Source organism: Asterias amurensis, chromosome 1 (genome assembly GCF_032118995.1).
Source record: "Asterias amurensis chromosome 1, ASM3211899v1".
In the NCBI taxonomy this organism is placed as follows: domain Eukaryota; kingdom Metazoa; phylum Echinodermata; class Asteroidea; order Forcipulatida; family Asteriidae; genus Asterias; species Asterias amurensis.
Window position 1 is genome coordinate 31,118,923 of NC_092648.1, and position 26,502 is coordinate 31,145,424.

At 37.9% G+C, this 26,502-nt stretch overlaps 2 protein-coding genes and 1 long non-coding RNA gene across 5 annotated transcripts in view; 1 reads left to right on the forward strand and 2 right to left on the reverse strand.

The window, feature by feature from the left end:
* Positions 1-26,502, reverse strand: part of LOC139936654 (S-adenosylmethionine-dependent nucleotide dehydratase RSAD2-like) — a 37,054-nt gene that overhangs the window by 5,218 nt on the left and 5,334 nt on the right. Inside the window, exons 5-7 of one of the 3 annotated variants that reach the window (XR_011785994.1) lie at positions 26,243-26,392; positions 23,571-23,603; positions 21,393-22,655 (exon numbers count right to left, since the gene is read on the reverse strand). Coding sequence is in view for 2 of the 3 variants with exons in the window: in XM_071931528.1 (XP_071787629.1) it covers positions 22,491-22,655; positions 23,571-23,603; positions 26,243-26,392 (348 nt within the window). In the remaining variant the exon portion in view is untranslated. Of the gene's footprint in view, positions 1-4,429; positions 4,688-18,681; positions 22,656-23,570; positions 23,604-26,242; positions 26,393-26,502 lie in introns of those variants that run through there. The other 2 variants (XM_071931528.1, XM_071931516.1) reach the window with 2 other exon arrangements.
* LOC139940911 (uncharacterized) lies at positions 1,537-3,958 on the reverse strand. Its single transcript, XR_011786506.1, has 3 exons — positions 3,318-3,958; positions 2,485-2,597; positions 1,537-2,030 (listed from the first exon to the last, which is right to left on the reverse strand). It is a non-coding gene; the product is annotated as an uncharacterized lncRNA (long non-coding RNA).
* LOC139936645 (metabotropic glutamate receptor-like) lies at positions 8,877-17,204 on the forward strand. The gene is made up of 5 exons (XM_071931504.1): positions 8,877-9,458; positions 10,878-11,867; positions 15,016-15,384; positions 16,152-16,262; positions 16,698-17,204. Exons 1-5 carry the CDS (start codon positions 8,877-8,879, stop codon positions 17,202-17,204), a joined length of 2,559 nt encoding a protein of 852 aa, XP_071787605.1.

Here is a 26,502-nt window from a genome sequence, read left to right on the forward strand (position 1 = left end):
ATCGTCAGGCCGAAGACGATGAGCCAAACCCTGATGATCGACGGCTAAAGACAGACTGGTAAGGCCACAAAACGTTTCATGAATTATACTGAATGATGCTTCGTTTGATCAGTTTATTTCTGCTCCCAAAAATAGTTGAAGGCTATCCTTGACTAAATTAAAACATGAACGAACATGATGGACAAGGTTTATTGTTTACCTCCATTCACGTTATAATACATGTATGTGAACAACACATGCACTGACTTAGGCAGTAGAAATGTGAGGGGAGGGGTAATTTTTGTCTTGCGTTTTATACTTGTTGGCAAAATTCATACATTATCAATTTAAACTGATATTGCAGATAACCTATGTTGTTGTTTTTCTCCACCAAGTAACTGCGTGGTGGTTGACACATGTGCATCTACACAAATATGTCATGTACATGTATGTAACTGCTACTTTGGATTATGATTGCCTTCTGGCATGGGTATAGTTTTAAAGCAATTCAGGTACACACATGCAATATTAACACTTCACCATGCAAACCACAAATCTGTTGTTAATAATTTTGTATGAATTCTTTTGTTAATAATTTTGTATGAATTCTTTTGTTTCGTTTTACAGAAAACACTGCAATGATTATTATCAGCAAGTGGTGAGCTTAGGACTATCTTGTCCGTTCAACCGCTGCCACTGACATCATGTTTGATGGCAGCAACACGAAGGACGTTTCCAAACCCTGATGTACAGTACAGTGGAAGGATTTTCGTATCCACCAACGGATTAGGCAGCTTTGCTTTGGTTTATTTGTCTTCAGTCGTAACAATTTTCCAAGTTATAATGATCCGGAGGGAGTGAGAAATAATTTGATAAGCCATAATAATTTACGTATAAATGTACATGTATATTATTTCATTTTGTTTCTTTCAGATGGGTGGGTGGTTCAAATTGATTAATTTAATTTGAACCACCCACCCCTCTGAAAGACACAAAATGTAAATTACTATGGCTTATAAAATTAGGTGTGTGGTTCAAATTGATTAATTTAGCACTTATGTGCAATAAACTTGTCCCCTGTTGTCAACAATACACTATGATTAACATGGTAACAACATTCAACTTGGTTAGCAGAAATATAAAAACAAAACAAAAAACAGAAGCCATGTACACCTCCATAATAACGACAACACTAAAACTGTATGTATTTGCAAACGACAATAGTTTATTTTCGAGTTTAAAATATCAAAATTGAAAAAAGGTTGCCTAGTGATAGCGAAATCATCTGAACATTCGGTCATCAAAAAAAGTTAACTATACAACCCTGTCAACGCCCCTCCCCCCCCCCCCAAAAAAGAAAACCTAAGCCATGTTATGTACCTAGTTAGCTGTGGTTCTCTTTGTAAATTGTAAATTAAGTTGTACATTAAAAGAATATAATAAAATCATTGTGTACAGACCATGTCATTCTGTTTTTGAACAAAGTTGATTGTACTACCCTGGTTACCCCCCCCCCCAAAAAAAAAAAAAAAAATATATAAAAAATAAAATAAAAACCCACATCAATGTGTACAAGCTAGGGCCCAATTTCATGGATCTGCTTACTGTAAACAAAGAATCGGCACTTGCGAAAGCAGGGAATTCTGTGCTTACATCAAGCGCGTTTCACAGGTTACCAGCGAATTTTGGCTTTTGCCGGTCATGGGTGCATAGTTGGTTTATACCAGGCATTCTACGCTTACAAAGTAAGCTCAGAAATTTAGCGTTTGGACGTAAGCAGAGAACGGTGATCATAAGCGCAGAATTTGGTGATGAACAGATCCATGAAACTGGACACAGGTCATTCTTTCTTCAAACAAAGTTGAACCCACTACCTTTGAACCCCCACCCCCCCCCCCCCAAAAAAAAAAAGCTGTTGCATCCTTTTCCGGCTGGTGAAGGTTGATGTCAATGACACGGGGGTTACACATCAGTTGCGGATGGAGTTGTTTTCATGTCTTGTCACCCTGCTGACAATGAACAAGTGCATTGTGCATGCATTCTATGCGTATCTGTTTAATGAAAAATAAAAAACAAAACCAAATAATCGTTATGTGGGATTTCTTGAAAATTTACAAGGCAGAAATACAATCTCGGAAGGTTTGACGTAACACCATGTACTGACAATCTCTCTTTGAGTTTGCGTAGTTTTGAAAAGAACCTTACAGGAGTTAACGCAAAACCAGTACAAAAGGAGTCCACATGCAACAAAACCAAGGGGGCAGGTTTTCTTTATGTCTGATAGAAAACATGACCTCCAACCACCCCCCTCCCCCAGATCTACACCTAGTACAAAACTGTTCAGGTACAGATCGGGGTGGGGGGGGGGTGGGGGTTCTTGCGATTCAACACCCCATCCCCTCCCCCCCTCCACCGTGAACAGTTTTCAAAGGGGCAGCTGAAAAACTAAAAATGAAGAAATCATCTGATCCTCTGAAAATTTGCATGCATAGGCCTACTACTTACCTAAAGTGCTATTGAGAATCTTAGGTCTCCATTTCTAGTTCTGGCTAGCATGTCTTCGTACTGCATTGTCTTCGTCCTGCATTCTCATTGTAGTGTAGAGCTGCGAGTTATTTCTGTACAAAAAAATATAAAAACAAAAAATAAATAAATAAATAAAAAAACTAGTGCTGAAAAAGAACTGGCCTTATTTTACAAATGCAAATATAGTAAACACTCCATAATTAACCGTGCCAAGCCAATAAACACAGCTATAGGAAAACTTCAGACTAAACTTCTCTGGAATTGGTAATTCCTGAATTAGGAGAGAAAAATTCTGAATGACCATGGATGGGCAATTATATGGATGGGAGTTTGAACATATTTTTGAGCTGTGCCTTAAAAAAAAAAAGCGAACAATTCTTAGGCAGCTTTGGCAAAAACAATGTCCAGCAATCCAGTATAGACCAATATAAATACATGTCAGCGAGGCCAATAAACTTTTAACTGTAACAATCAACTTTTTAAATGGATTAATATAGTGTTCACACATGGTTGAGCATGAACATGCCAGAAAGTGTAAACCAGGGCATAAACATGCCTAAAGCACTTGGGTGGCTACATGGATTCATCACTCAACAGAGTCAATACACTATGTAGCTATTTTATGGTAGTCGGGTCAGATTCAGAGCATGCACATCGTGTCATTTGACAAGATGATTGTTCCTTGCATGAAAAGGGTAGAGATTGTTTACTATTTTTCTGATTACAATTACATGTACATGTATTGGGCCTGAATTAATAATGGAGATAGTTTCTCAGTAGTAGATTTTTAAAAATTATTAACAAGTACTTACTAGGCTTTTCTCCCTCTCTTTTCTGTAATGCCACTTGATTCTTTTGCTGTTCCACGGCCACTTGCGACCAGGGCCACGGCAGAGGGACCCCGCCGACGTCGTAGCATACACAAGCAGCACTGGCTGGGGCCTGGTGGTAGAAGATCCCCCTGAATTCTCTCGATGCTTAGAGGTTTAAATTTCGGAATCGATCCAGGCTTCTTACACAAACTTTGAAACTTCTAGTGCATCCACAAACAACCAAATAGTCGGCAGTATTTATAGCTGATACATTAGAAACAAAAAGCTTCGTAGCACACACGCACGCCTATAGTGTGGATGAAAACGCATACACAACACACGGAGTAACATGGCGTAATCTTTGTTTACTCTCGTTGCTTCATGGGTATGACATCACCATTTTTTGACCGCGTTCATGACGTCCGCTGGTTTACAAATCCGCTTGGATTTCAGTGTTGGTTTAACAGCCGGGAACCAGTACAGGGCGGGAAATTTCAAAATCGAAGAATCGAGGTCAAATTTTTTCGGTCAAATTGTAGCAAAATTATTTGGAGAAAAACATGACCACAACAATGAATTGATAGCTGAACACAACATAAACAAGTTCTGATAGTGATTTTAATGTAGGAGTACCGTTATAGTCCATCTTTAAAAGTCAACAACATAACCAACTACTTATTGAGTTCAATCTAAAAGTTGACCAAAGTCCACAGGAGTATCCACCTTTTTTCTTTGTACTAGTATAATCCTTTACAATCAGTGAGCCTCCATCCCGTATAAAATGCAATTCTATACAGTGCCGGTAATAATCAAATATAAACTTTTGAGAGCTCCATGAGTAGTCAATGAGGAACTCTGCTATAATGATACAACTCTATGAAACTCGCTTTAAAATGCAGTAATGGCTATAACCCTTTCTCTATAACCACTCTCCCCAAATTTAAGGGAATTGGTAGTATCCCCACACTTCCTTTTAGTGGAGTAACGATCATCACAACTATTACGCGTCTGCGCCCTATTGGGCCGTTATGGCTCTCTTTTAGCATCGATGTTTAAAAAAGAGAGCCATAACCGTTATTAAAACAACGTTGGCTAAAGTACAACTAACTAACCTTAAAGTTATGGATGGTGCTCTTTCCCTGACAAATGTTTCTATATCGGTTTTATCAGGATTGAAGCGTACCCAATCCATTGTTTCACACGAAACAGAGTCAGGATGGTCAGTAGGCCTATACGCCAGTAGCCAGTGCTTGCCGTTAGAAACACTCGGAACAAAAGAGCAAACAGAAATCTGTTCAGCTCATTGTGATGCATGTAAAGTTGCGTGCTCAAAATACTTATTTAGGGAACTCCCCATAGTTCAGAGGCCACGCTAGCTTTACAAATACTGTTGTTGTGATACACAAAACAAATATTGTTGTTGTGGCTAAGCTTTCTGAAAGTGAATCCAAAATGAGCACCCACTTCAAAACTACACTGTACAAGTTTTTGAAAATTATACAAAAAATACTGCAGAGCCGTTTGTATTGTACAATGGAGATCACATCTCACACTTATAATACTACTATGCTTCTATCGAATAATCTTTAATTCATCCAGCCTAGACATACTACATAATACATGTATTTGTATGGCACACTACATGTATGTACAAAGAACACAGCGCCTCACAATCAACAACTTAAAGGCAGTGGACACTTTTGGTAATTACTCAATTTTTAGCATAAAACCTTACTTGGTAACGAGTAATGGGAAGAGTTTGGTGGTATAAAACATTGTGAGACACGGCTCCCTCTGAAGTGGAGTAGATTTCGAGAGAGAAGTATTTTTCCACGAATTTGATTTCGAGACCTCAGATTTAGAATTTGAGGTCTCGGAATCAAGCATCTGAAAGCACACAACTTCGTGTGACAAGGGTGTTTTTTTTTTCATAGTTATCTCGAAACTCTGACGACCAATCGAGCTCAAATTTTCACAGGTTTGTTATTTTATGCATATGTTGAGATACAGCAACTGTGAAGGCTAGTCTTTGACAATTACCAATAGTGTCCAGTAGCTTTAATTAAATACAAATGAAATATTTAAATACAAAGGAAATGAAAGTTCCCTAAATAAAGTGAATGAAAACCAACATTATAAGGTGGGAAATAATGTGAGATTTTAGTTGGTGCTTGAATGTTGCAGTTGCTGCCGCTTCCCTGTTAAACCTTTATCATGGTGCAGCCATATGGAATTTCTGCCATTGATATCAATGTAATACCAAACCGAGGCTGGAAGAACAAAATAGTCTGGTTCCAATTCTCAAAATGATTATTAGCATTCATTGTTGTTTTTCGATACGAGGAACATGACCAATATGGAGGCAGCATGATACAGGTCTACAGCTAACGGCAGCTGGTTCAACAATAGGGGCAACATCAAACTATGAACTGTCCCCATGCAGCATTCATATATATTTAGTTTAGTAAAGCATGATGCCGTAGTGCAAGTGTAAGGGGTAGCTGGCACTCACTATGAATACCAGCAGAACCTGGTACGCATGCTTGAAACGATGAAGGAAGGAAAGACAGGGTATGTAGGAGATAAGATAAGGAGATGAAAATGCAATTTTGTGTCATCATATTTTTCATCTTCCCCCGTTTGTTTCTCTCTAATTTTTAAAATGTTATTTATTTTGTTGAAGAGACATAAATTTCTTTTTAGAAAAATGGAATGGAAAAATCATTGTTTTATTTAGTTGAAAGCGTTGTGATCAGTGACTTTTGTTCCATACGGGTACATTTTGATAACTGTGTCCGTACACGATAACTTAGACTTATCGTATACGTACACGATAAGAGAGATTTGTTTTATTCATGATGTGGTAATACGCTTCCGTGCTACGATCGTAAACTGTGTGAATTTGTTTGTTTTGACGTCAAGAGAGGTCGCTGTTTTTACCGCTCACCAGTTTAGAAGAGTGAGAAGAGTCTACCTTCCACCACTTACCAACTGATAACCCGAACACATGGGGGAACCTGCGAGTATGATATGCAGGGCCCAATTTCATAGAGCTGCTAAGCACAAAAATTTGGATTACCAACCAAATTTTCAATTGTTTAATTTTGATTGCTACTGGTATTCAGCTGTTGTTCGCTTATCCTGAAAATCACGTAGAAATTTGGTTGGTAATCCTGTTTTTATCAAGGAAGAAATTTCATGCTTAGCAAATTTGTGTGCTTAGCAGCGCTATGAAATTGGGCCCGGGCAACATGTTGTTATCATTTTGCTGTTTGTGTGTGTGTATAGTTCCCGCTCTTTCGCATACAGGCCGTTGGATTATTTCAAGGTGTACATTTCATTTGCGTGGACACTCAAGTTTAGGCGGCAATTAGTTTAGGCATTATGAAAGCGTGAAGCCATGCACTGTAAGCAGATGTACGGCAACTATTGCGATCCTGTTCAAACACCTTGGTTGGCACAAATCTGTTTCATTACGTATTGTTTAAAGGGAAGGTACACGTTTGGTAATTGTCAAAGACCAGTCTTCTCACTTGGTGTAACCCAACATAAGCATAAAATGACAAGCCCGTGCAGTGGCATAACTAGACATTTTCATTTGGTGGGGCAAGTGGGGGCAAAGATTAAATTTGGGGGGGCCAAAGAAGTGCAAGATTATTATTAAATATGTTAACTGATATATAGTTGATACACACCAATGCAGTTCTAAAACAGTCTATTGTCAGCATGTAACAAAAGATTGCGAAAACAACAAAAATTTAGAGTTGTACACGGTATTCTCAACTAGGCTTTGTGGGTGTGTAAATACCCAAAACATAATAATATTAGGCCAAGTAAAAATAGAAAAATAGAAATGTTTAGCGTCCCCGCCCGCTTCCTTTTTACAGGACACCTCTTTTTTTTCTTAAGTTTTTTTATGCACATTTTTTTTTTTTTTTTTTTTTTTGAAAAAGGGTTATTTTAAATGATCTCAGTAAAAAAAAAAAATCTGAATGTCTTGTCTGAATGCCTTGACCAAACTGTTTCATTAATGTTTTGTGTATTTCAGCAGCAGAAAAAAACCAGTTGATATTTGACATTCATGGCGACCACCTTGAAACAAAAAAATAAAAAGCCCCTCCTCCTTCCTTATTTTTGAGAAACCCAGACACTCATCATGTTTCTTTTCTTACTCGGCCTTATTGTAACAAGTGTAAGCCAAAAATACAGGATCGAAATTGTGGGTGTTTAATAATCACATTTTAGTTACGAAACGGATATTTAAAAATAATAGGCCTACCTCTCAATTGCACCGCTTGCTTCAAAGGAGAAGAAATGGTCTAAGCAACCTTTTTCGCTGGCCATTTTTGTGCTGTAGTAAATTTCTCTGTAGTGCATCTAATTTCTACCTCCATGATCTGACTTTGTGTTTACGGAGCTATTGGTCTGCGTTCAGACCACCACGTATTTAACAGAACTTTGTCACATCCTGCACTCTCTGTAACCGCAAAACCACAACAAACATTTACCGCCAATACGATCGCGCGCGCGTTTCCACGCATTTTTCATGTTATAGTCCACATAGGGCCTACTGATAATGAATAAAAGTTTTCCGTTTTACGGCAGCATTTTATGCAGCCTTAAACGATTTATATATAAGGCCTATAAGAATATACTTATCTCTGATTTCATATGGGGGGGGGGGCAAGAGGGGGGGGGCAAGGGTTCCGAGCGGGGGGGGGGGCGCCGCCCCCCCCCCCCCTGCCCCCCCCCCCCCCCCCCTGCCCCCCCCTGCCCCCCCCCCCCTCTGGTTACGCCACTGAGCCCGTGAAAATTTGACCTAAATTGGTTATCGAAGTTGGGAGAAAATGATGAGAGAAAAAACACCCTTGTTTGACGAATGTGTGTGCTTTTAGATAGGAATAAAAGACTTCTGGGTAGAAGTCTTTTATTATTTTAGTGAGAAATTACCTCTTTCTCAAAATCTATGCTACTTCAGAGGGAGCCGTTTCTCACAATGTTTATACTATCAACAGCTCTCCAATGCTCGTTACCAAGTCAGTTTCAAGTTAATATTTGTTTTGAGTACATACCAAACGTGTACCTTCCCTTTAAGATACTGGAAACCCTTTTCCTCATGAAATTGATTTGTATGTTTTGCTTTTAGTAAACAAATGATGACAGTGGGTATTTTTAATTCAATGAAAAATGACAGTGAATGTCCAACCATAAAAACTCACACTGGTGACGTCACTAAAACAAAAAGGGGTGCACTATCCTGTACGCCACAGTTGTGTGCCGACAACATCATCCCAATACATGCATAATTTATTCATAACGTCATCGGTGTATGAACATTCTGCTCCCCTTCTGTGAGAATGGAACTCGCCAAGTCGTTCAGGTTTCAATCTTCGTGATGATGATTTTGCAAGCATTGCTCTACCGGATGGTGTACGCTGTGGGCCCCACACCTTACAAACACACGATGTCGTCGCTACACATGTTCTAGACAACTTTAAACAAATCACAAGTGAAAGCTTCGTTCTCACTCCCTCTCTAAAGTCTTACATATACAGCTTAATGGCTAACATCAACAATACTTTTAAAAGCAAAAACATGTGTGTACATTCACTTCAAACTCTTGTTATGGTCTTGCTTGTATCAAGATGTGTGTGTCTTAACCGAGTCTGTGTGTCTTACTCCAAGACGGGGGACGTCATCCTAGGCGGGTTGTTTCCAATCCACTACGTTGCCGGTCCGGGTCAATGTACGGACAAACAATCACGCTGGGGCACCTCCCTCTCCGAGGCAATGATCTTCGCCGTGGAGCAGATCAACAGCCGGGATGACATCCTTCCTAGCATCACGCTTGGGTATGACATCCGTGATGACTGCCGCTCGGAGGATGTTGCCTTGTGGCATGCACTGTCCCTCGTGAACGGCCTCAATCCAGCCGAGACGACGGGTCTCTGTCTCCCCGACGCTAAGGCCAAAGTTCTCGGTATCGTTGGCACGGCGCACTCGACGACCAGCGTTGTGGTAGCGAAGGCGGCGGCTATGTACAATGTTCCCGTGGTATCCTACGGTGCCGCTGCAGATGAGCTGGGCGACAGTCAACGCTTCCCGTTTTTCCTCCGGACCATTCCACAAAATAGCCTCCAGGTAATTTTCACACTTATTTCAAATTGTAAAAAGGCCAGGGAAAACAATCCGTGCGTTTTGCTTGGAGGAGTGGCGTAGCGACAGGTTGTTGTTGTTGTTGTTGTTGTTGTTGTTGTTGTTGTTGTTGTTGTTGTTGTTGTTGTTGTTGTTGTTGTTGTTGTTGTTGTTGTTGTTGTTGTTGTTGTTGTTGTTTTTTTGTTGTTGTTTTTTTTTGGGGGGACACCACCGTGATCAAACGAGACGCGCTCCATGTTCGTGTTGAGGACAAGGTACGTAATTTCAAAATAGATGAACGCCTTATCCACCTGCTCCAAACAACGCTACACACTACGGTTATTGCTATCTTGAACTCTGGGTAAGGGCAACCGAAAAATGATTGCACTGTAGAGAACTGAGTTGTCACAAGTAATGTATGTTGACACATATACGCCATTTTCTGTCTAAATGTAATCGTAAAGTCTAATCATAATTGTATAGTATACAAAGGACTCCAGTAAGTATGTGTCGATTGATTTTGGATACACAATCGCTCTTCCATACGGAAGCGTATTGCCGCCATATGAATACAAGAAAATCTCTCCTATCGTGTACGTACACGATAACTTAAAGTATACCCACACGATACGTTAAGAATTATCGTGTACGTACACGATAACTTAAAGTATACCCACACGATACGTTAAGAATTATTGTGTACGTACACGATAACTTAAAGTATACCCACACGATACGTTAAGAATTATTGTGTACGTACACGATAACTTAAAGTATACCCACACGATACGTTAAGAATTATCGTGTACGTACACGATAAGAGGAGAGATTTTGTTTTTTTGGGAATAATAATAATCGTTTTTTAAATATAGCGCTTCAAAAAACACGTTGCCGTGGATCGGGCGAATCGGTCTAAAAGCGCTTGAAACCGTTTGTTATAAAATGCATAATGGTACGATATATAATTTAAAAGTAGAATATAATGTATATTAATTTTGGTTTTCACCCATATACCGACATGTTACTCGGGTGGGATTCGATTCTACTACTTTGCACTTAATTTAACATCTATTAATTATAGAATATAATGATCAACGCAAACATTTATCGAAATTGCACGGTTTACCCTTTACGCCGCGAACTAACACGGTCGGCCATTTTATGGAGTCACAACTTTAACTCCACAAAATGGCTGACCGTGTTTGTTTGCGGAACAATATGAAAACCGTGCTATTTCGAGGCGTTGCAGCGATGACGAAAACGATAAACGATCACATTAACAATGCAATACCTGGATTGGTTGAATAAGCGTGAGGGTGTAATGTGACGAGCAATTCATTTAACAGAATGCGCTTATTATTGTGACGGCAATACACTTCCGGTCCTCCAAAACTTTACTCTGCACTTTTCTTCTTTTCTTGACAGATTCAGACCATGATTGATATCATCGATACCTTTGGATGGGTTTATGTCTCCTTATTACATGGGACCGAATCGGAATACCTTCATGGGGCGCTAAGGTTCCAGGAGATAGCACCGTCTCACGGTATCTGCGTAGCTTACTCCGCTGCCATCAGATCTAATGCAGGAGACGAAGAAATCCTCGAAGTGGTCTCAAAACTCGACCGGTATCCAAAGGCGAAAGTAGTTGTCGTCATCGGTGAGAAGTTCACCGGTAAGAATGTTATGCAGGCCGCTCAGACCGCTGGAATGGTTGGAAAGTACCAGTGGATAGGTGGGTTCTCATGGGGTTACTTGATGGCAGAGGAGGGTCTTGGAGATATATCAGACGGTGCTATCTTCGTAAGGAGTTACAGTGTGGAAACTGACGGCTATCAAGAGTATGTGAAATCGAAGGTGCTCACGGAGCCTCATGTTTCACCATGGTATCAGGATTTAGCGGCGGCATGGATGGAAACTAACAACTGCACGGATATTGAGGTATGTCCGCTCACTCTGTCAAACTCAGCAGGCCCCGTCAAAGATGCTGTCGATGCTCTGGGTTTTGCCCTCCACGAATTGATGATAGAAAAATGCCCGAATATAAGCCACTGCCCGATTGGGGAGATCACAATGGACACCGAAAGTTACTTGGACAAGCTATTCAATGTGAACTTCACGGGAGTTGACAATGAGCAGATTCGATTTGATAGTTCGGGTAACGCCGGAGGAAAGTTCATCATCACGAACCTCCGAGAAGGCAGCGGGGAGCAGAGGGTCGGGTTATGGGTCTCTTCCTTCGAGTCAGTGGGCGAGCGGCTCACCCTCAAGCCAGACCTGATCCGGTTTGTCAATAAGAGCTGGAGTAAGCCGTTGTCTATATGCACTGAGGAATGTGAGGTTGGGTATATCATTGTGCCATTGGAAGAGAAATGCTGTTACGGTTGTGCCGAATGTCATCCTGATCAAATCGTGGTAAGTTTTGTAGTTTATTGATTCCAATACTATGGTGTTCTATTAAAACAGGACACTTATTTTTTTTTCACGCGGCGCTTTTTTGTATTTGTATACAAATGTCGATGCCCCCTATAAAAAGTTAATCGACACAAAAAAGAACGCCGCACAAAGTAATCAAAGTCAACCCCCAACAAATGCCGCGTGGAAAAAAAGTGAGTGATATTAATAGAACACTACCAGACTCAATTCAGTGCAAAATTTTTAAATTTCCTTCGCTCATCAACTTGTAATCGAAAATATAATATCATTATGTAAGGTGAATTCAAGAAAATATGGCTGTTTACAGTATACCAAGCGTTGTTTATAACAATTTTGAAAAAAATCAGCAAGGACAGGAGACGAAACACTAAGGACAGAGACAAAAGGAATAATGCCAATGTAATTATTGTAAACAAAATTCAATGTCAAAACAGACGGCAAGAGGTAATTGAAAAAAATAATTGAAGAAAGACTGGGAGATGAGTGTTGCTTTAATAAGGGGAGAAAGCTAGGTTACACATTGATTAGAGAGAAGCGCGTTTTGTAACAAATTGAGACAATGACGAAACGGGGCTTCAACAAAGGCAGATAAGGGAGAGTGAAAGTGGCGGTCATAATTAATTTACTCGAAGGAGGCAGCTTGTTGGAGAACAGAAATTGAAAGTGATGTAAAAAAAATCCACTTAAATTGCAAAACAGATTAGCAGAAAACCATGGTCGGCATTGTCAAATGCTACCTTTAAAGACCAAGGCTATATTTTGGTCGGGGCTACATTTAGGTACCATATTCGGGAATATTTCAGTCTACGTTCAAGTACAAGTTTACAGCTACGTTTAGGGCGGGCCAAATTTAGGTACCAGTTCAGGGTTACAACTAGGTCATGGCTAGGTTGTGGCTACATTTCATTTTAATAATATGTACAATTTGGGGCTACATTTTGGTAATGTCGAGCTACATTGAGGTAGGTACAAGTTCGAGGCTACATTTAGGTCTGGCTACTTTGGGGGCTTGGGCTACATTTGGAGCCACACACTTGTAGTTTTGGTTTAAGGTGGTCAAAACTGCACGGCTTCATACAATCTGCAATCGAGGTTATATTCATAAATCCCGTTTCACGTGCGTTTAACAAAGTGTGAAACGTGTTAAATTGGCGACTGTCCGGTTGCTCGTCGACTGACAATCACAGATTTGATTTACTTTTCTACACTGTGCCCTCGGGCATAACACCTTGTGTCTTTATTAAGTTATTCATTGAGATGCATGTCCGCTAAACAAATTATAGCGAGTTTTGTTGTCTTGGAACAAGGGGAAATATTTAAGATGTTTTACAATGTTTGTTCTTACACTTTGGGAAAAATAGAATTACCGGTTACAAAATGCCAATCAACCAAAAGGACCTATGGTATAAACGCAAAACAAGAATGCTAAATGGTCTCACGATTTGTATTTGGAGCAAGGGTCTAAACTCAACACATCAAGTCAGAAAAGGTGTTCTGGTATACATAGAGACTTTAACTCAGAGGAACAAAGGTCCCCAAAGCGTTTTTCTTTGTTAGTCTGGTTCTCACAATGGCATTCTCAGAAGGGAACAGTAGAGCAACCCACAACTCTTGGTGCATAAGTATGTCTTAATTCGTTGCTTTTTTGTTTTACTACACTCTATTACTCAGTTTTTTTTCTCTCCGACAGCTTGTTTCACTTTAATGCTTGTATGTATCTGTTGTGTTTTCATTTAACTTTTGAGGTGGTTTCATTAAATTTTGTCGGCAACTAAGTTTTTATTTGAACCTTTACACAAGTTCCCGCCTTATTTTCAATTCTCTGGCGGATAGCCCCTTGCTTCGATAACCTTGTGGGCGCTTAAATTGGATATAGTGCGTCAATTTCGCGGTACTGCCAATAAATGAACAATTTTGAATGAAATGGAAATTCGATTTGTCAAACTTAATCAATACTAAACGGTCATGTCAATTACCGTTCCCTCGCCCAACCCGATTCATGAAATGGAAAATATTCGAATTTTCTACCCTGTTAATTTCTTTCATTAATAATCATACTGGACAACCTTGAAAAGACTAGCCTGCATTCGGTACAACTTTCCTGATAACATGGTTGGTGAATATTAATTAGAACTAACTTCTATGTATCATCAATTCAGCATACCCTCTCTACGCATAAACTGCATAATCGGTCTTGTTCTTTGCTCGTTTGTTCGTTTTTTGTTGTTGGATTAATTATTTGTTTGTTTGTTTTTTTGGGATTGTTTGTCTGTTTGTTTTTTATTTTTGTTTGTAAGGGGGGTTCTTCTTTTTTACGATCATGTATCGTCATTATAGACTTCGTGCGTGATTTATTTAATACTACAGTCGGAAAAGGGATAGCGCAAACAAGTGTAAATCCAGGCTTTTAGCGATTCTCTGTAACTCATATGACCTTTCCTCAGCCTTGAGGCTTCTCTGCCTTTCACATTACCCTGGCAAGAAAATGGAGCCCGTCTTTTATATTAAATAGCAAACTCAATCAATGCATGCTTCAAGGCTAACTCGAACTTTCTAATTGCAGCAGATTCCTTATTTCGGCAATTCAATGTTGTCTGATAAAATTTCTTTTACGAAACTACGATTGTAAGGATCTTGATATAGCATCAATTTTTCTCGATTCCCCTCGAGATTAATTCTAATAGAGTTTAATTTTAATCGAGATTAACTCGATATTTAACTCAATTATTTACAACAGTCGGCAAGATAGTATACCAATACACTATCAGGCCTTTGTAAACTAATTGCGTTTACATCGTAGGGACATCTATTTATGTTATATTAAAAGTAACTCTACTGAAAATAGTAGTCGTCGTATGAAAGCAATCCCAATTTATGTGACTTTGTTTCGTACTTTGCATCAAGTGTTGTCTAACCACGGTCTAATATAAAGTTTAAAGTAGAAAACAAAGAGCAGAGAGAAAACTATTGCGTTCTTTTATCGACAAGTTCCAGGTTTTCTTTACCACACCACGTAGGCCCTTTGTATTTCGAAACTCACCTGCGCAAAAACAGTCAAAGTAAAAAACAAAATACTTTTAAAGAATTTTAATGTGTTGGTTAATCCGGATTTTCTCTTAATATTTAGGTGTTAAACGGCACCGAATGTGAACAATGTAACAGGATGGAATGGCCGGACAACACACGTTCCGTTTGTCGACCCATCATCCCTTCCCCTATCGTTTGGAGTGACTCTATTGTCATAGTCATTCTCACCATGTCTGGCCTGGGTGTTGTTCTCTCAGCATGCACCATCACTGGCCTCCTAGTGTACAACAATCACCCGCTGATTAAAGCGAGTAGTCGAGAGCTGTCCAGCATCAATGTGGCCAGTTTGACCTTAACGTTTTCTTCGTGTCTGGTGCTGCTTGCTGAGCCCACGAAAGTCTCCTGTATCTTGGCCGAGATGTTGCTTGCCTTGTGTACTACGCTCATCTATGCTCCTACTCTGTTGAAGGTAATAAACAAAACACTAGATCGTTTTCTTTCTTCTCTTAACCATGTGAGCTTGTAAAGCGAAGAATGCCTATAGCGTATAAGAACACACCCAAGTTTGGATGGTTAGGAGTAAGACCCAGAACCAAAACCAAAACGTGACGCCAATTGGTACCAGTCTGATCAATGATGTTGAATACAAATCCCGTCAAATCTCACACAGTCTCGCCGTGTCATGGTTTTAAGGACGTCAGTTGCACGAGGTTTTATTTTCCTGGGGGAAGCAGTGGTGAAAGCAAATTACACACGCTCCATGAAGAAACTGTCGTTGTCAATACATTAACTTTATTATAAACAGGTTAAATATCTTGTGACTGGCACCCGACTAGTTTACAAAAACGGTTAGCGCCAACAATACAGCAAGAGGGCTCAGTTGGCAGGGCACCGGCACATTACTTTGGAGATCGCAGATTCAAGCCAAGCTCTATTAAATGTTTCGCTTTTCAACCAAATCATAGGGTGCGTTCGATTAGCTTCCCTGGGTCGACCCTGCGGTGCTCACTCGGGTAAGCCCCCAACAAGAGCTAGTCGAACGAACACACTCCCAATCTCGCGGGTCACTCCCAACTGACCCACTCTACAAGCAGGGCACTGGGGGCTGACCCGGGTGAGACCCTGGAATGGCATCAAAGCTATTCGAACGTACCGGGGCAGACCAGGGTTACCCAGGGAAGCTAAACAAACGCACCCATTTAAAAATACATTCAATTGAATGTCTTTTCGACACAGGTGAACCGCATTTTTCGAATCTTTACAAAGGCCCGCAAATCCACCCAAAGGCCGAAGTTCACTGGTCCCAAACATCAAGTCATTGCCTGTCTTGTTTTCATATCTGTTCAGGTAAGTACCAAACTGATGACATTATAATCAACAAGTTTGAAGCCATAAAATGTTTTTTTTTTAATTAGTAAACGTGTTTTCTTTGACACAACACTTTGAAACAACACAGCAACGGAATGTAAGACTCATCCGCTTTACTGTTCCTCAACATATTTATACTTGACTCTCAGATATAGAGTACAGTCTCATTTAAATGTACCCGCAACATGTTTAGGCTGTAAAAAAAAATTGCGTTGGTGGCACTCCATACTCGAGAGCTTGTAACGGCACCAAAGAGCTTACATCGGAATGTCCTATAAAGAGGACTCGCAATGTATTGTTAATAATTTTATGACAGTAGGGCATTTCGCCAATAAAATGAAACCCAAAATTTTTCTCAACAACTACTTTTATTAGTTAAAAACTTGTTTACTAACAGTTTATTTTGCTATTCAGGTTATGTTGTCCATATTGTCGGCCATCTTGTCACCGTCCGCCCCAGTGGAGTTGATATTCCAAACGGACGACCGTCGCGTTGAACTGTACTGCTCCTACGGTGCTTGTTTCATCGTGTCTTGCGTCTACAACCTCCTCCTCATATTAGCATGCTGTATCTACGCCTTCAAAGCTCGTAAAGTTCCCAGTAACTTCAACGAATCCAAGTTCATCGCCATCAGCGTGTACTCCACGCTGGTATTATACATTGCCGCCGTGCCTGTCTACGTCACTGCCGCGCATGCGCTGCAGAAGGTTGCCACTCTATGCTTTGCGATCATACTGAATGCGTACATAACGCTGGTGTGCCAATACCTGCCTAAGCTTTATGCAGTAAAGTATATGGACCAGCAGGACGACATGAGTACCAGAGACTGGCATGGTACCTTTACACTCAAAGGGACCAACCAAGTCGGCCCGTCAACGTCAGGAACAACTGCCGTTATTTCGACTGCCACAGGAAAATGAATAACTTTATTACAAATTATGTGTACCATCATTTGATGGTATGTATAATTCATAACCTGAGACATAGGCTAGCCTTGTTAAAAACACCGCGTCATTATGTTCGGCTTTTATGTCAACAATAATTAAATTCAATACTGCACTCGTTATGGTTTATATTCACAAAATACGGAAATAGTTTAAATTACATAGAGGGAGTAGTGTCCAGTCAGAGACCAACACCAAAGAGTAATGGCCGAGACTGAGACTGAGAGCGTGGGGGTTGGCTTTATAATGGTCCGATAGCAATACAAACATGACGTCATAGCCAAAATGTGCAAACCGTTGCATGAAGAAAACAACAAAGAAAACTTAAAAAAACAAACACTCAATTTATCTAAATTTGAAGCCCTAGGCCCAACTGTGATTTCACAGTTTTTAATCATTATTCAATGTTTATGAGTAACGATGTCAAACCCATTCTCACCAGTATTCGCTATCCGCTTAATGCACAGTCAGTACCCAATTTCATAAAGCTGTTCACCGGTAAACACATTCCTGTGCTTTACTGTAGCAGAGAAAAACCATGCATGTTATTAGCAAAATTGTATTAAACGACCGAAGCCCAGCACGTGTGCTATCATTCAAGAACGATTGGCATTATTCGTCTGTTTAGTACAGAAACTATGGCAAGTTAAGCGTGACGTTTACTTTGCTTACGGTTTCTGGAAAAAAAGTTTTCTAATGGCCCATCTGCTTGCGTGCTTTATAAAATTGGGCCCAGACCAGGCGCACTTTCTCCACACTTCACATAAGACCGAATGGTTTAAACTGCTCCACCACAACACCGTCTTATAATTACAGCTTTGATAGATGGCCTAGTGCCACTTTAAAATAGACGTCTACCTTTATAGTTTCTATCATGTTTATGTGAAGTACAGTGTTTTATATTTTTGAGTAAGTTATTAATTTTCAGTAAAAAGCATGCACAAAACAAACAAACCTGCAAAAATGTCATCAGTGAGCGTTTGTATTGTTTGCTATACTGTTCCAAAATGAGAAAGTATATTATTAGTTTAATCTTGAAGTAAATTAAAAACGTGGATATTTAAAGGCAATGTGTTGTTTTTGTTTTGGCCAATGATTTTGGCATTTAGTAAATATATAAACTGTTTTAAATAATTTTGTGAGCACATAATGATCCGAGTGTACGAAATTGAGAACAAATTACTTCTGTAGCTATTCTTTTGGTCAACTTATGTCGATGTATCATGGCTTAAAGCCTGTGCTAGGTTCTGAGGATTCCATCAAACACCCCTCTCCCCGCCAATCAAACTTGTTTGTCTTACTGGGGTGCCATGTTACAGAAGAACCGTCCCGAGTTTGTGTAATTCGTTTTGTTAATCCCTAGTCTGCTATAATATGCAGTTAGCAGTTTAACAGAAGTAAATGGACTGCAGAACACTTCAATTCTGTTCATAGTGAATTTGTTGTGCAAAGGTTTATCCATTCACCAATTGTTCTTGTATGAGTAGTAAGGACATGCAGATAATAAAACACACACAATGTAAATTCCGTTTTTATCTGTGGTTTCCATGTATTGCTGTCAACCACCTTCATATTTATATATACAATTTTTTTTTTTTTAATCTTCATGTAAACATTTCTTTTAAAGTGAGAGCAATATTTTATTTCTCTATTGAGTACTGAACTTTACACGTATAGGCCTTACCCACGGCCGAGATAAAATTCTATTAGGCTACATGCCTTACTGTGTGTTTTCCCCTCACTCTTATTTTGATTCTGCGCTTGCACTTGCAGTCCAGTTAAAGACATTGGACACTATTGGTAAATGTCAAAGACCAGTCTTCTCACGTGCTGTATCTCAACATGGGCATAAAATAACAAACCTGTGAAAATTTGAGCTCGATTGGTCGTCGGAGTTGCGAGATAACTATGAAAGAAAAACAGCCTTGTCGCACGAAGTTGTGTGCTTTCAGATGCTTGATTTCGATACCTCAAATTCTAAACTTGAGGTCTCAAAATCAAATTCGTGGGAAAACTACTTTTTTTTCTCAAAAACTACGTCGCTTCAGAGGAAGCCGTTTCTCACAATGTTTATACTATCAACCTCTACCCATTACTCGTTAATAAGTAGGGTTTTATGCTAATAATTATTTTGAGTAATTACCAATAGTGTCCACTGCCTTTAAAGATCTAAAAAGTCATGTGTATGGTCTATTCTGAAGGGGGTATGCCTACACCTCACGAGTGGTTGTTTATACACAGAAACTTTAACCATGCCACATCGAAATTTCAAACCACATACGATCCTTTTTTGAAAAAGGTTCTCTGAAAATAAACCAATCTTTTAATGTTCTGATGAACAAATTTGAAATTCTCCCTATTTATCTGAACTGTTAAATGCAGGTCTGATAAGTTTTTGTTTATTTACACAGACAATTATTGAACAACCTTTGCACTAATTTAAATTAACGTAAGATTAAAACCAAAACTTTAGGCTATCAGACAATCGGGGTAGTCTGTAAAACTATTAAGTTTTACACGTTTATTAAAACAACTGAATAGAGATAACGTTATATACAAATCAGTCAGTAAAACTAAATTTCAACCAGTTACGTGAAAACAAAATGTTATTATAAACGTCAAATCAACCTTTTGGCCACGAACTTCACTGCATTTATACACGCAAACAGTTATAGGGCCTACTGCTTTCTACTAGATAGTTTAAGTGCATGTTCAAATATTTCCCGGAAAATTATATTACATTAATGGAAACGACTGTGGTACAACCAAGTTGATCATTTAAATACTTGTCGAAGCATGATGAATTCTATATAAGCACAAGTTGCCTCATATAATTGTGACACTCATAAATAAGCGTCGTTGAGCTTCTTAGAATTGGTCATCTCCTTAATATGTGTATCTGTAAATGGAATACAGTGACGAAGCACACACTTAGAGCTGTCTCCATAGAATGGACTTATAACTTATCTTAAAGATGCTAGGTCAAATTTTTTGCCAATTTGACCCAACATTTTTTATTTAAAATTCAATAGGTATTTTGATGGGGGTCGAGAAAGTTACAAGCTTTCATTTGAGCCATTGCTCGAAAAAGTCCGCCAATTAGCAGTGAGATAAAGTGCTCAAAATTAGTTTTTGTCGGGATCCCGACAATATATCACGTGAATAATTCTTATGTGTTTTATAAGAAACGTTTTTAAAAAAAAATCATGGTTTCTGACCATTAAAAGTAAAAGTTAAACTTTTTCTCGTTAGAACGGGTAATACTGTTTGAAGACCATTCACTCAAAAAAAAATATTTTTTTATGTTTGGGGCGAAAAAACTGACATAGCATCTTTAAACATTTTACAGTAAATCATAACAAATGATAAATCATAACACTAATAAATTACTTTTTACCCAACCTCACCACCCTTGATGTTGTCCTTTGTGTTTCCATCTTCTTACTTGTGGTCAAGCCAGTCCCTTCCCTTCACCCCCCCCCCCTTTTTGTCCCCCTATTCATTGTTTACCCCCTGCTTTTTTATGTATGCTTTCTAACCCCATTCATGTATTTCCACTTCACTGCTTATGTTTCACTTAGTTACCTGTTCATGTTTGTTGTGTTGTCATTTAGCCTTCGAGAAAGACTCTGCAAGGGTCAAAACGTCAGGCCATTAACTATTTTTTGCATTTATACTCTCGGTCCATTTGGTTGGTAGGTTGTTTGCAACAGCTAATTCTATTTTCTAAATCATAACAAGTTACTTATAATAAATGATAACGAGAACTACTAAACTATCAGAACACATCCCGTCACCGCTTTATGGCTAGACTTGACTAGTACAAATCCTGTGAGTCCTGTTATTTTCCGTCCCATCGCCTAGCATAGAAAACTTCCCAAACCTGAGCCGAGTCGCGGGACTTGACGGCGGATATGCTTAGAGAACGGGACTGGAATCAAGTCTACTGTTATGGGCCGCGCCATCTTGAATTACTGAATATATACAAATACAACTGCAATAGAAAACGTCAACCAAACTACAGCATAAACGGCAGATTCGTTATAGACATTAACTTCTGATTACTGTGTCTACTATAATGTCAAACTTAGAGGTCTAACTTAGATTATAAACATAAATCTATTTTGAATGAAAAATATGTAATAGAAAAAAAGGGAAATTTACCTGTAATGTAAGAATGAAGACAGTGATGCACACGTTGGAGTTATGGGAGCGCCCGAAACACGACAGTAGAGGGCGCTCGATTTATCGAAATATTAAGTTCTAGGAACTGACTGAAAAGTGTAATGAACCCCAACATTTTAGGTGGGCATGTTTTCAATTTAATATTCCGTGTACATAACCTTCAATCACAATAACGTTGAGGTTGGCTATAGGAGTAAGAACTTAAAACAGTGTTGGACAGTTTACTGAAGACAAAATCATTCCGACATGGAACATGAAAAGAACGCTGATTTGTGGGATAATTCTGATTCTTTTAATGCTGCCGAAGTAGTAGTTATGGCCTGCCTGGCATTTTATACAATTCCTGCAGGTGGGTGACTAGTTTAAATATAAAACACAATTAAAACAATATCCTGTGTAAATTATAGCCGTGGTATAGGACACAGCGCCTCGCTTTTTAAGCAATGGGGAGTACAACTTGGGCAATAGTGTTAACTGGTAGTTACTCAAAGCAATTGGTGGCATAGTTACTCACTTGATAACGAGCAATGGAGAGCTGTTAATTTATAAAGCCTTGTGAGAAAGAGGTAATTTCTCACTAGAATATTTGAAGCATCTGAAAAGCATACAACTTGTGCGATAAGGGTGTTTTTTTCTTCCATTTTTATCTCGCAACTCTGAGTACCAATTGAATTCAAATTTCAACAGGTTTGTTATTGTATGCATGTTGGAATACAACATGTGAGAAGACTGATCTTTGACAATTACCAAAGGTGTCCAGTACACAACAAATATTGAAATATTTCTCTAGCATTTCTATTCAAGATATTGTGCCGTGAATTTGAGGCATTGATTCATTCACGGGAGTATGCCTATAGCAAATAAAATATTAATAAACAATAAATAAAAATCTCAGAAAGACATGGCATTTATGACTTACACTACCGTTTTTGGAAACTTTGCTTTACTGCAATGAGTACAAAATGTTAACATACCAGTGTCTTACCACTGCCCCTGATTTTACATATTCATATATGACAATGAATATATGATAAAGAATATATTGAGGTGCTTTCTTGTCCGTACTCCAAGGGAATTTTACCAATCCAGTTTAATATCACCTTTGCTCCACGTGTACTTGCCACCTCGTTTGAGAAACATTTGCTCATCAAAACCGCTGAACTTGAGAGCTTCTGCAACACCCACATCCAGTATCGACTTGGAAGGTTTCTTGGTACCCTCGGTACAGTCTAGAAATCGCATCTGTTAAAAGGTAGATAAAATAAATAAATAAATAGGATGCTGCTCAATTTAAAGTGCTTTAGGTTTGATTTTGAGAGAATTTGACAAGCTTTAACAGCATTTTCTGTGTGACTCAGTAATAAGGTAGTTTGAAGCGTTTGACTGGATGGGCAGGGCAAAAGGGCTAGTAAACATTCAGTGATAAAAAGCTACATTTTAAAATTAAATTGTGTTTTTTTTTAAAGAGCCATACGTTGCGCATTATTCAAGGTGTCTCTGTGTTTCTTCGGAGAATGTGCGAGTCTGTCTTAAGGACTTCTGTGCCACATTTGAAATTTTGTAACAGACTTTCATAGCACTTTAAAAGGTCGGGTTGGGTTAGTGGTTGGACATTGGTGTATCTCAACATACTATGCATAAAATAACAAACCTGTGAAAATTTGAGCTCAATTGGTCTTCAAAGTTGCGAGATAATAAGAGAATTGTTTCTATTTTATCAGGGATAATCCAAGACCCCATTATAGCTGTCAAGTGGCAAACAAATGTTAAGTGGCAAAACACCTCTTTGTGTCATACATTTTGATGTTTAACTTTCCTATGAACAATTCTAAAACTAATTAAATCTAAACGAGTGTTATTTTGGGTTTTCGTCCTGACATAGATCGTAATTACTATTTTTGTGCATAGAGGTTCTTGGGTCATCATGTGTGGCTCATACTCGAGTTGAATTCGAACCCATGACCAGATGTTTTCTACCTGTATAGACCACCGAACGTGAATGAAAAAAAAAAATTGTGACTCCCCGATGCTATTATTTCATCTATATAGAAAACAAACAAATATACAAACACATAATTACACTAATCAATAATTTGTCTTCCTTTTCAGACTATATGTATACATTTTGTATTGTCCTTCTATTGTCAGAGAACTTACGTATTCGTCAAGGATAAGGTAGGAGTTCTGCATCTGGTGAATGTAATTTAAAAAAACACAATAATTGCAAGCAATTTAATATAGGGTTGGTGTTCAATGCTCATTCATAATGATTCAAGGTGCTGCACAAAGCAGGTTTTTTAATCTGAGGCAGAGTGACATTTCAAACAAATGGAAATAATTTTTAAAATAAGCACACAAGTCTGAAGGAGCAAAGGGGAAGTGGGAATTTGCGTCTAATGCAAGATGGTGGGAATATTTAGGTTAGATCGTGTACTTGAGTCTGCAAATCAGGATTTGGGTAGTCTTACTTTTTGTAACACACAAAAAATGTGGACAGATTTACACTAAACTTAGGCCAACATCGTTTGAAGATAATGACAGTAGAAACCTTAAAATATTACTTGCTGAGGTGCTGTAGTTTTGTGAGAAACAAAAGAATGTCACGAAAACAATTTCTTCTCAGTTTTAGCATGCAAAACGTATTTACCAGTTATGGTATAATATTACCATAGCTGGTAAATACGTTTTTACACGCTAACATAATTTTCATCTCATTGAGACGAAACAAAAATACAGCACCTCAGCAAGTATTATTTTCAGGGAAGCATTCATTATCTTTTAAACTTTTGTTTTGTGTTATACAAAAAGTACCCAGACCCTAGCATACGAACCAATGACCAAAAGTAGATATTTTTGTATTACAAATTGTGGCTTACTAGATTGGACTGGTTGCCATTTATTATTGTCTATCGTTGTATGCATAGATGAAAGTGGCACGTACAATTTGTACGATTTGCCGGTACCTCGCATCTTCACGTCTTAGACAATTGTTAACGAACAATACCCAATATTTTTGGCAAGCTTTTCATAGGTTTTCCCTGCCAATTTCAGCAATAAATCAGTCAATTTCATTAACATGCATTCAAATTCAGGCATCTTCCTCTAAACTAGGGTCTTAATGCATTCAATTTCATTGAAGGGCATTCAAGACTACACTTTGACCATTCTTAAGTTGAATTTCTATTACCCATTCGCAGTTGACGCGTTCAAATTAAGACCCACCGAAGCGAACATGATTTTTTCTGCTAGTTTGCGTTTTTTAATTATTTATGTGCAACGAATTTCAACTTCTTTGCATTCAAATTAAAGACGACTTATGGCTTTATGGAAACGATTGGAATTAAAGCTCCTTTACTAGCACACAATTCGTCCTTTGTAGGAGGTATTTCCATGTGTTTCACATCATTATTACATGATGTTTTTTTCTTAATTTAAAGGGTATATGTACTTTTTCCTAACAAAAAACACAATGTCCACAGATATACATTAAACTTACACAGTTTGAAGATTATGATAGTAGAAAGCCTTGAAATTTTACTTACTAAGGTGCTGTAGTTTTTGAAAAATGAGTAAAAGTAATAATTTTCGTCTCAGTTTTAGCATGTAAAAACGTATTAACCAGTTATGCTATGGTTTTGGTAAAATATCATAACTGGTTAAGGGGATTTTACATGCTAAAATAATTTTGGTATCATGAGACCAAAACTATTTTGTCACTTGTTTTACTCATTTCTCAAAAACTACACAACCTTAGTTAGTAATATTTGAAGGGAAGCTTTCCACTATCATTATCTTCAAACTCTGTAAGTTTGAAGTAAATCTGTGGACATTTTGAAAAAGTACCCGAATCCTTTAACTTAGTTGTTCCCTTTGGTGTTGTTGAGTAATGCTGTTTTACATGTTGGAAACATCACGTTACGTTGTTATCACTGGTTCTCTGTGCACTGTATTATTAAAACAGCTATTGACCAAAGCAACCTCGACTGGCTGATTGCGAACTTATCAAATTATCAACTATAGACTTTACTAGTCCAGTCCAATCATGGAGGGAGAGGTCCAACCATCATCGATTAACTAAAGCTTTAGCTGCAAATGGGGCCAAAATGCTGGAATCGTCTTCCTCAATCTGTTCGTTTAACCAAAACCCACCTCTATCCTAAGTTACTCTAGATTGAATCATTGTTATTGCATTGTTTTGTCTGTAAAACATGTAGTTTATATTTTTGTTTGGTTGCTATTGTTTTTCGTAAGCGCTTTGTATCACTTTTGTAAAAAGCACTATATAAGTAAGGTTAATTATTATTATTATTATTATTATTATTATTATTATTATTATTATTATTATTATTATTATTATTATTATTATTATTATTATTATTATTATTATTATTATTATTATTATTATTATTATTATTATTATTATTATTATTATTATTATTATTATTATTATTATTATTATTATTATTATTATTATTATTATTATTATTATTATTATTATTATTATTATTATTATTATTATTATTATTATTATTATTATTATTATTATTATTATTATTATTATTATTATTATTATTATTATTATTATTATTATTATTATTATTATTATTATTATTATTATTATTATTATTATTATTATTATTATTATTATTATTATTATTATTATTAACTAAGATCCTCCAGCGAGCTCATTTCGTTATCCTTCAAATACACTTGTTCTACTGCATTAAACATTATGTCAAGTTGTTTCCAAAGATTCTTAACACTTCCAAAACATCATGTTACAAGCTCCCTTTTCTCTTGCTTGGATCTTTTACTGTAACAATGATTACCTTTTCATTGGACTCTGGGACCAAGCATTTGACATCTTTGTGTCTTTGAAGAAACACTTGAAACTCCTCTTCAGTGATGACGTAGGATTCAGCATTACGAAGGGCGTCCTCTCCGCTGTTTTCACCCCCGATTAACAGACATTGAAAAACCTTTCAGGGAAAAAACAAACCCGAAACAAACAAATTGTCTTCATTCTAAGTTGCATAAAAATTGTTATGCATTTTTAACATTATGATTTTTTGCTCTTCAAGTTATTTGT

Excerpts from the sequence above, each read along its gene's own strand:
- LOC139936645 (XM_071931504.1), top strand. The coding sequence starts at position 8,877 with ATGGCTAACATCAACAATACTTTTAAAAGCAAAAACATGTGTGTACAT. Across the intron at positions 9,459-10,877 it reads TTCCACAAAATAGCCTCCAG|ATTCAGACCATGATTGATAT; the intron begins GTAATTTTCACA and ends TTTTCTTGACAG. Across the intron at positions 11,868-15,015 it reads GTCATCCTGATCAAATCGTG|GTGTTAAACGGCACCGAATG; the intron begins GTAAGTTTTGTA and ends CTTAATATTTAG.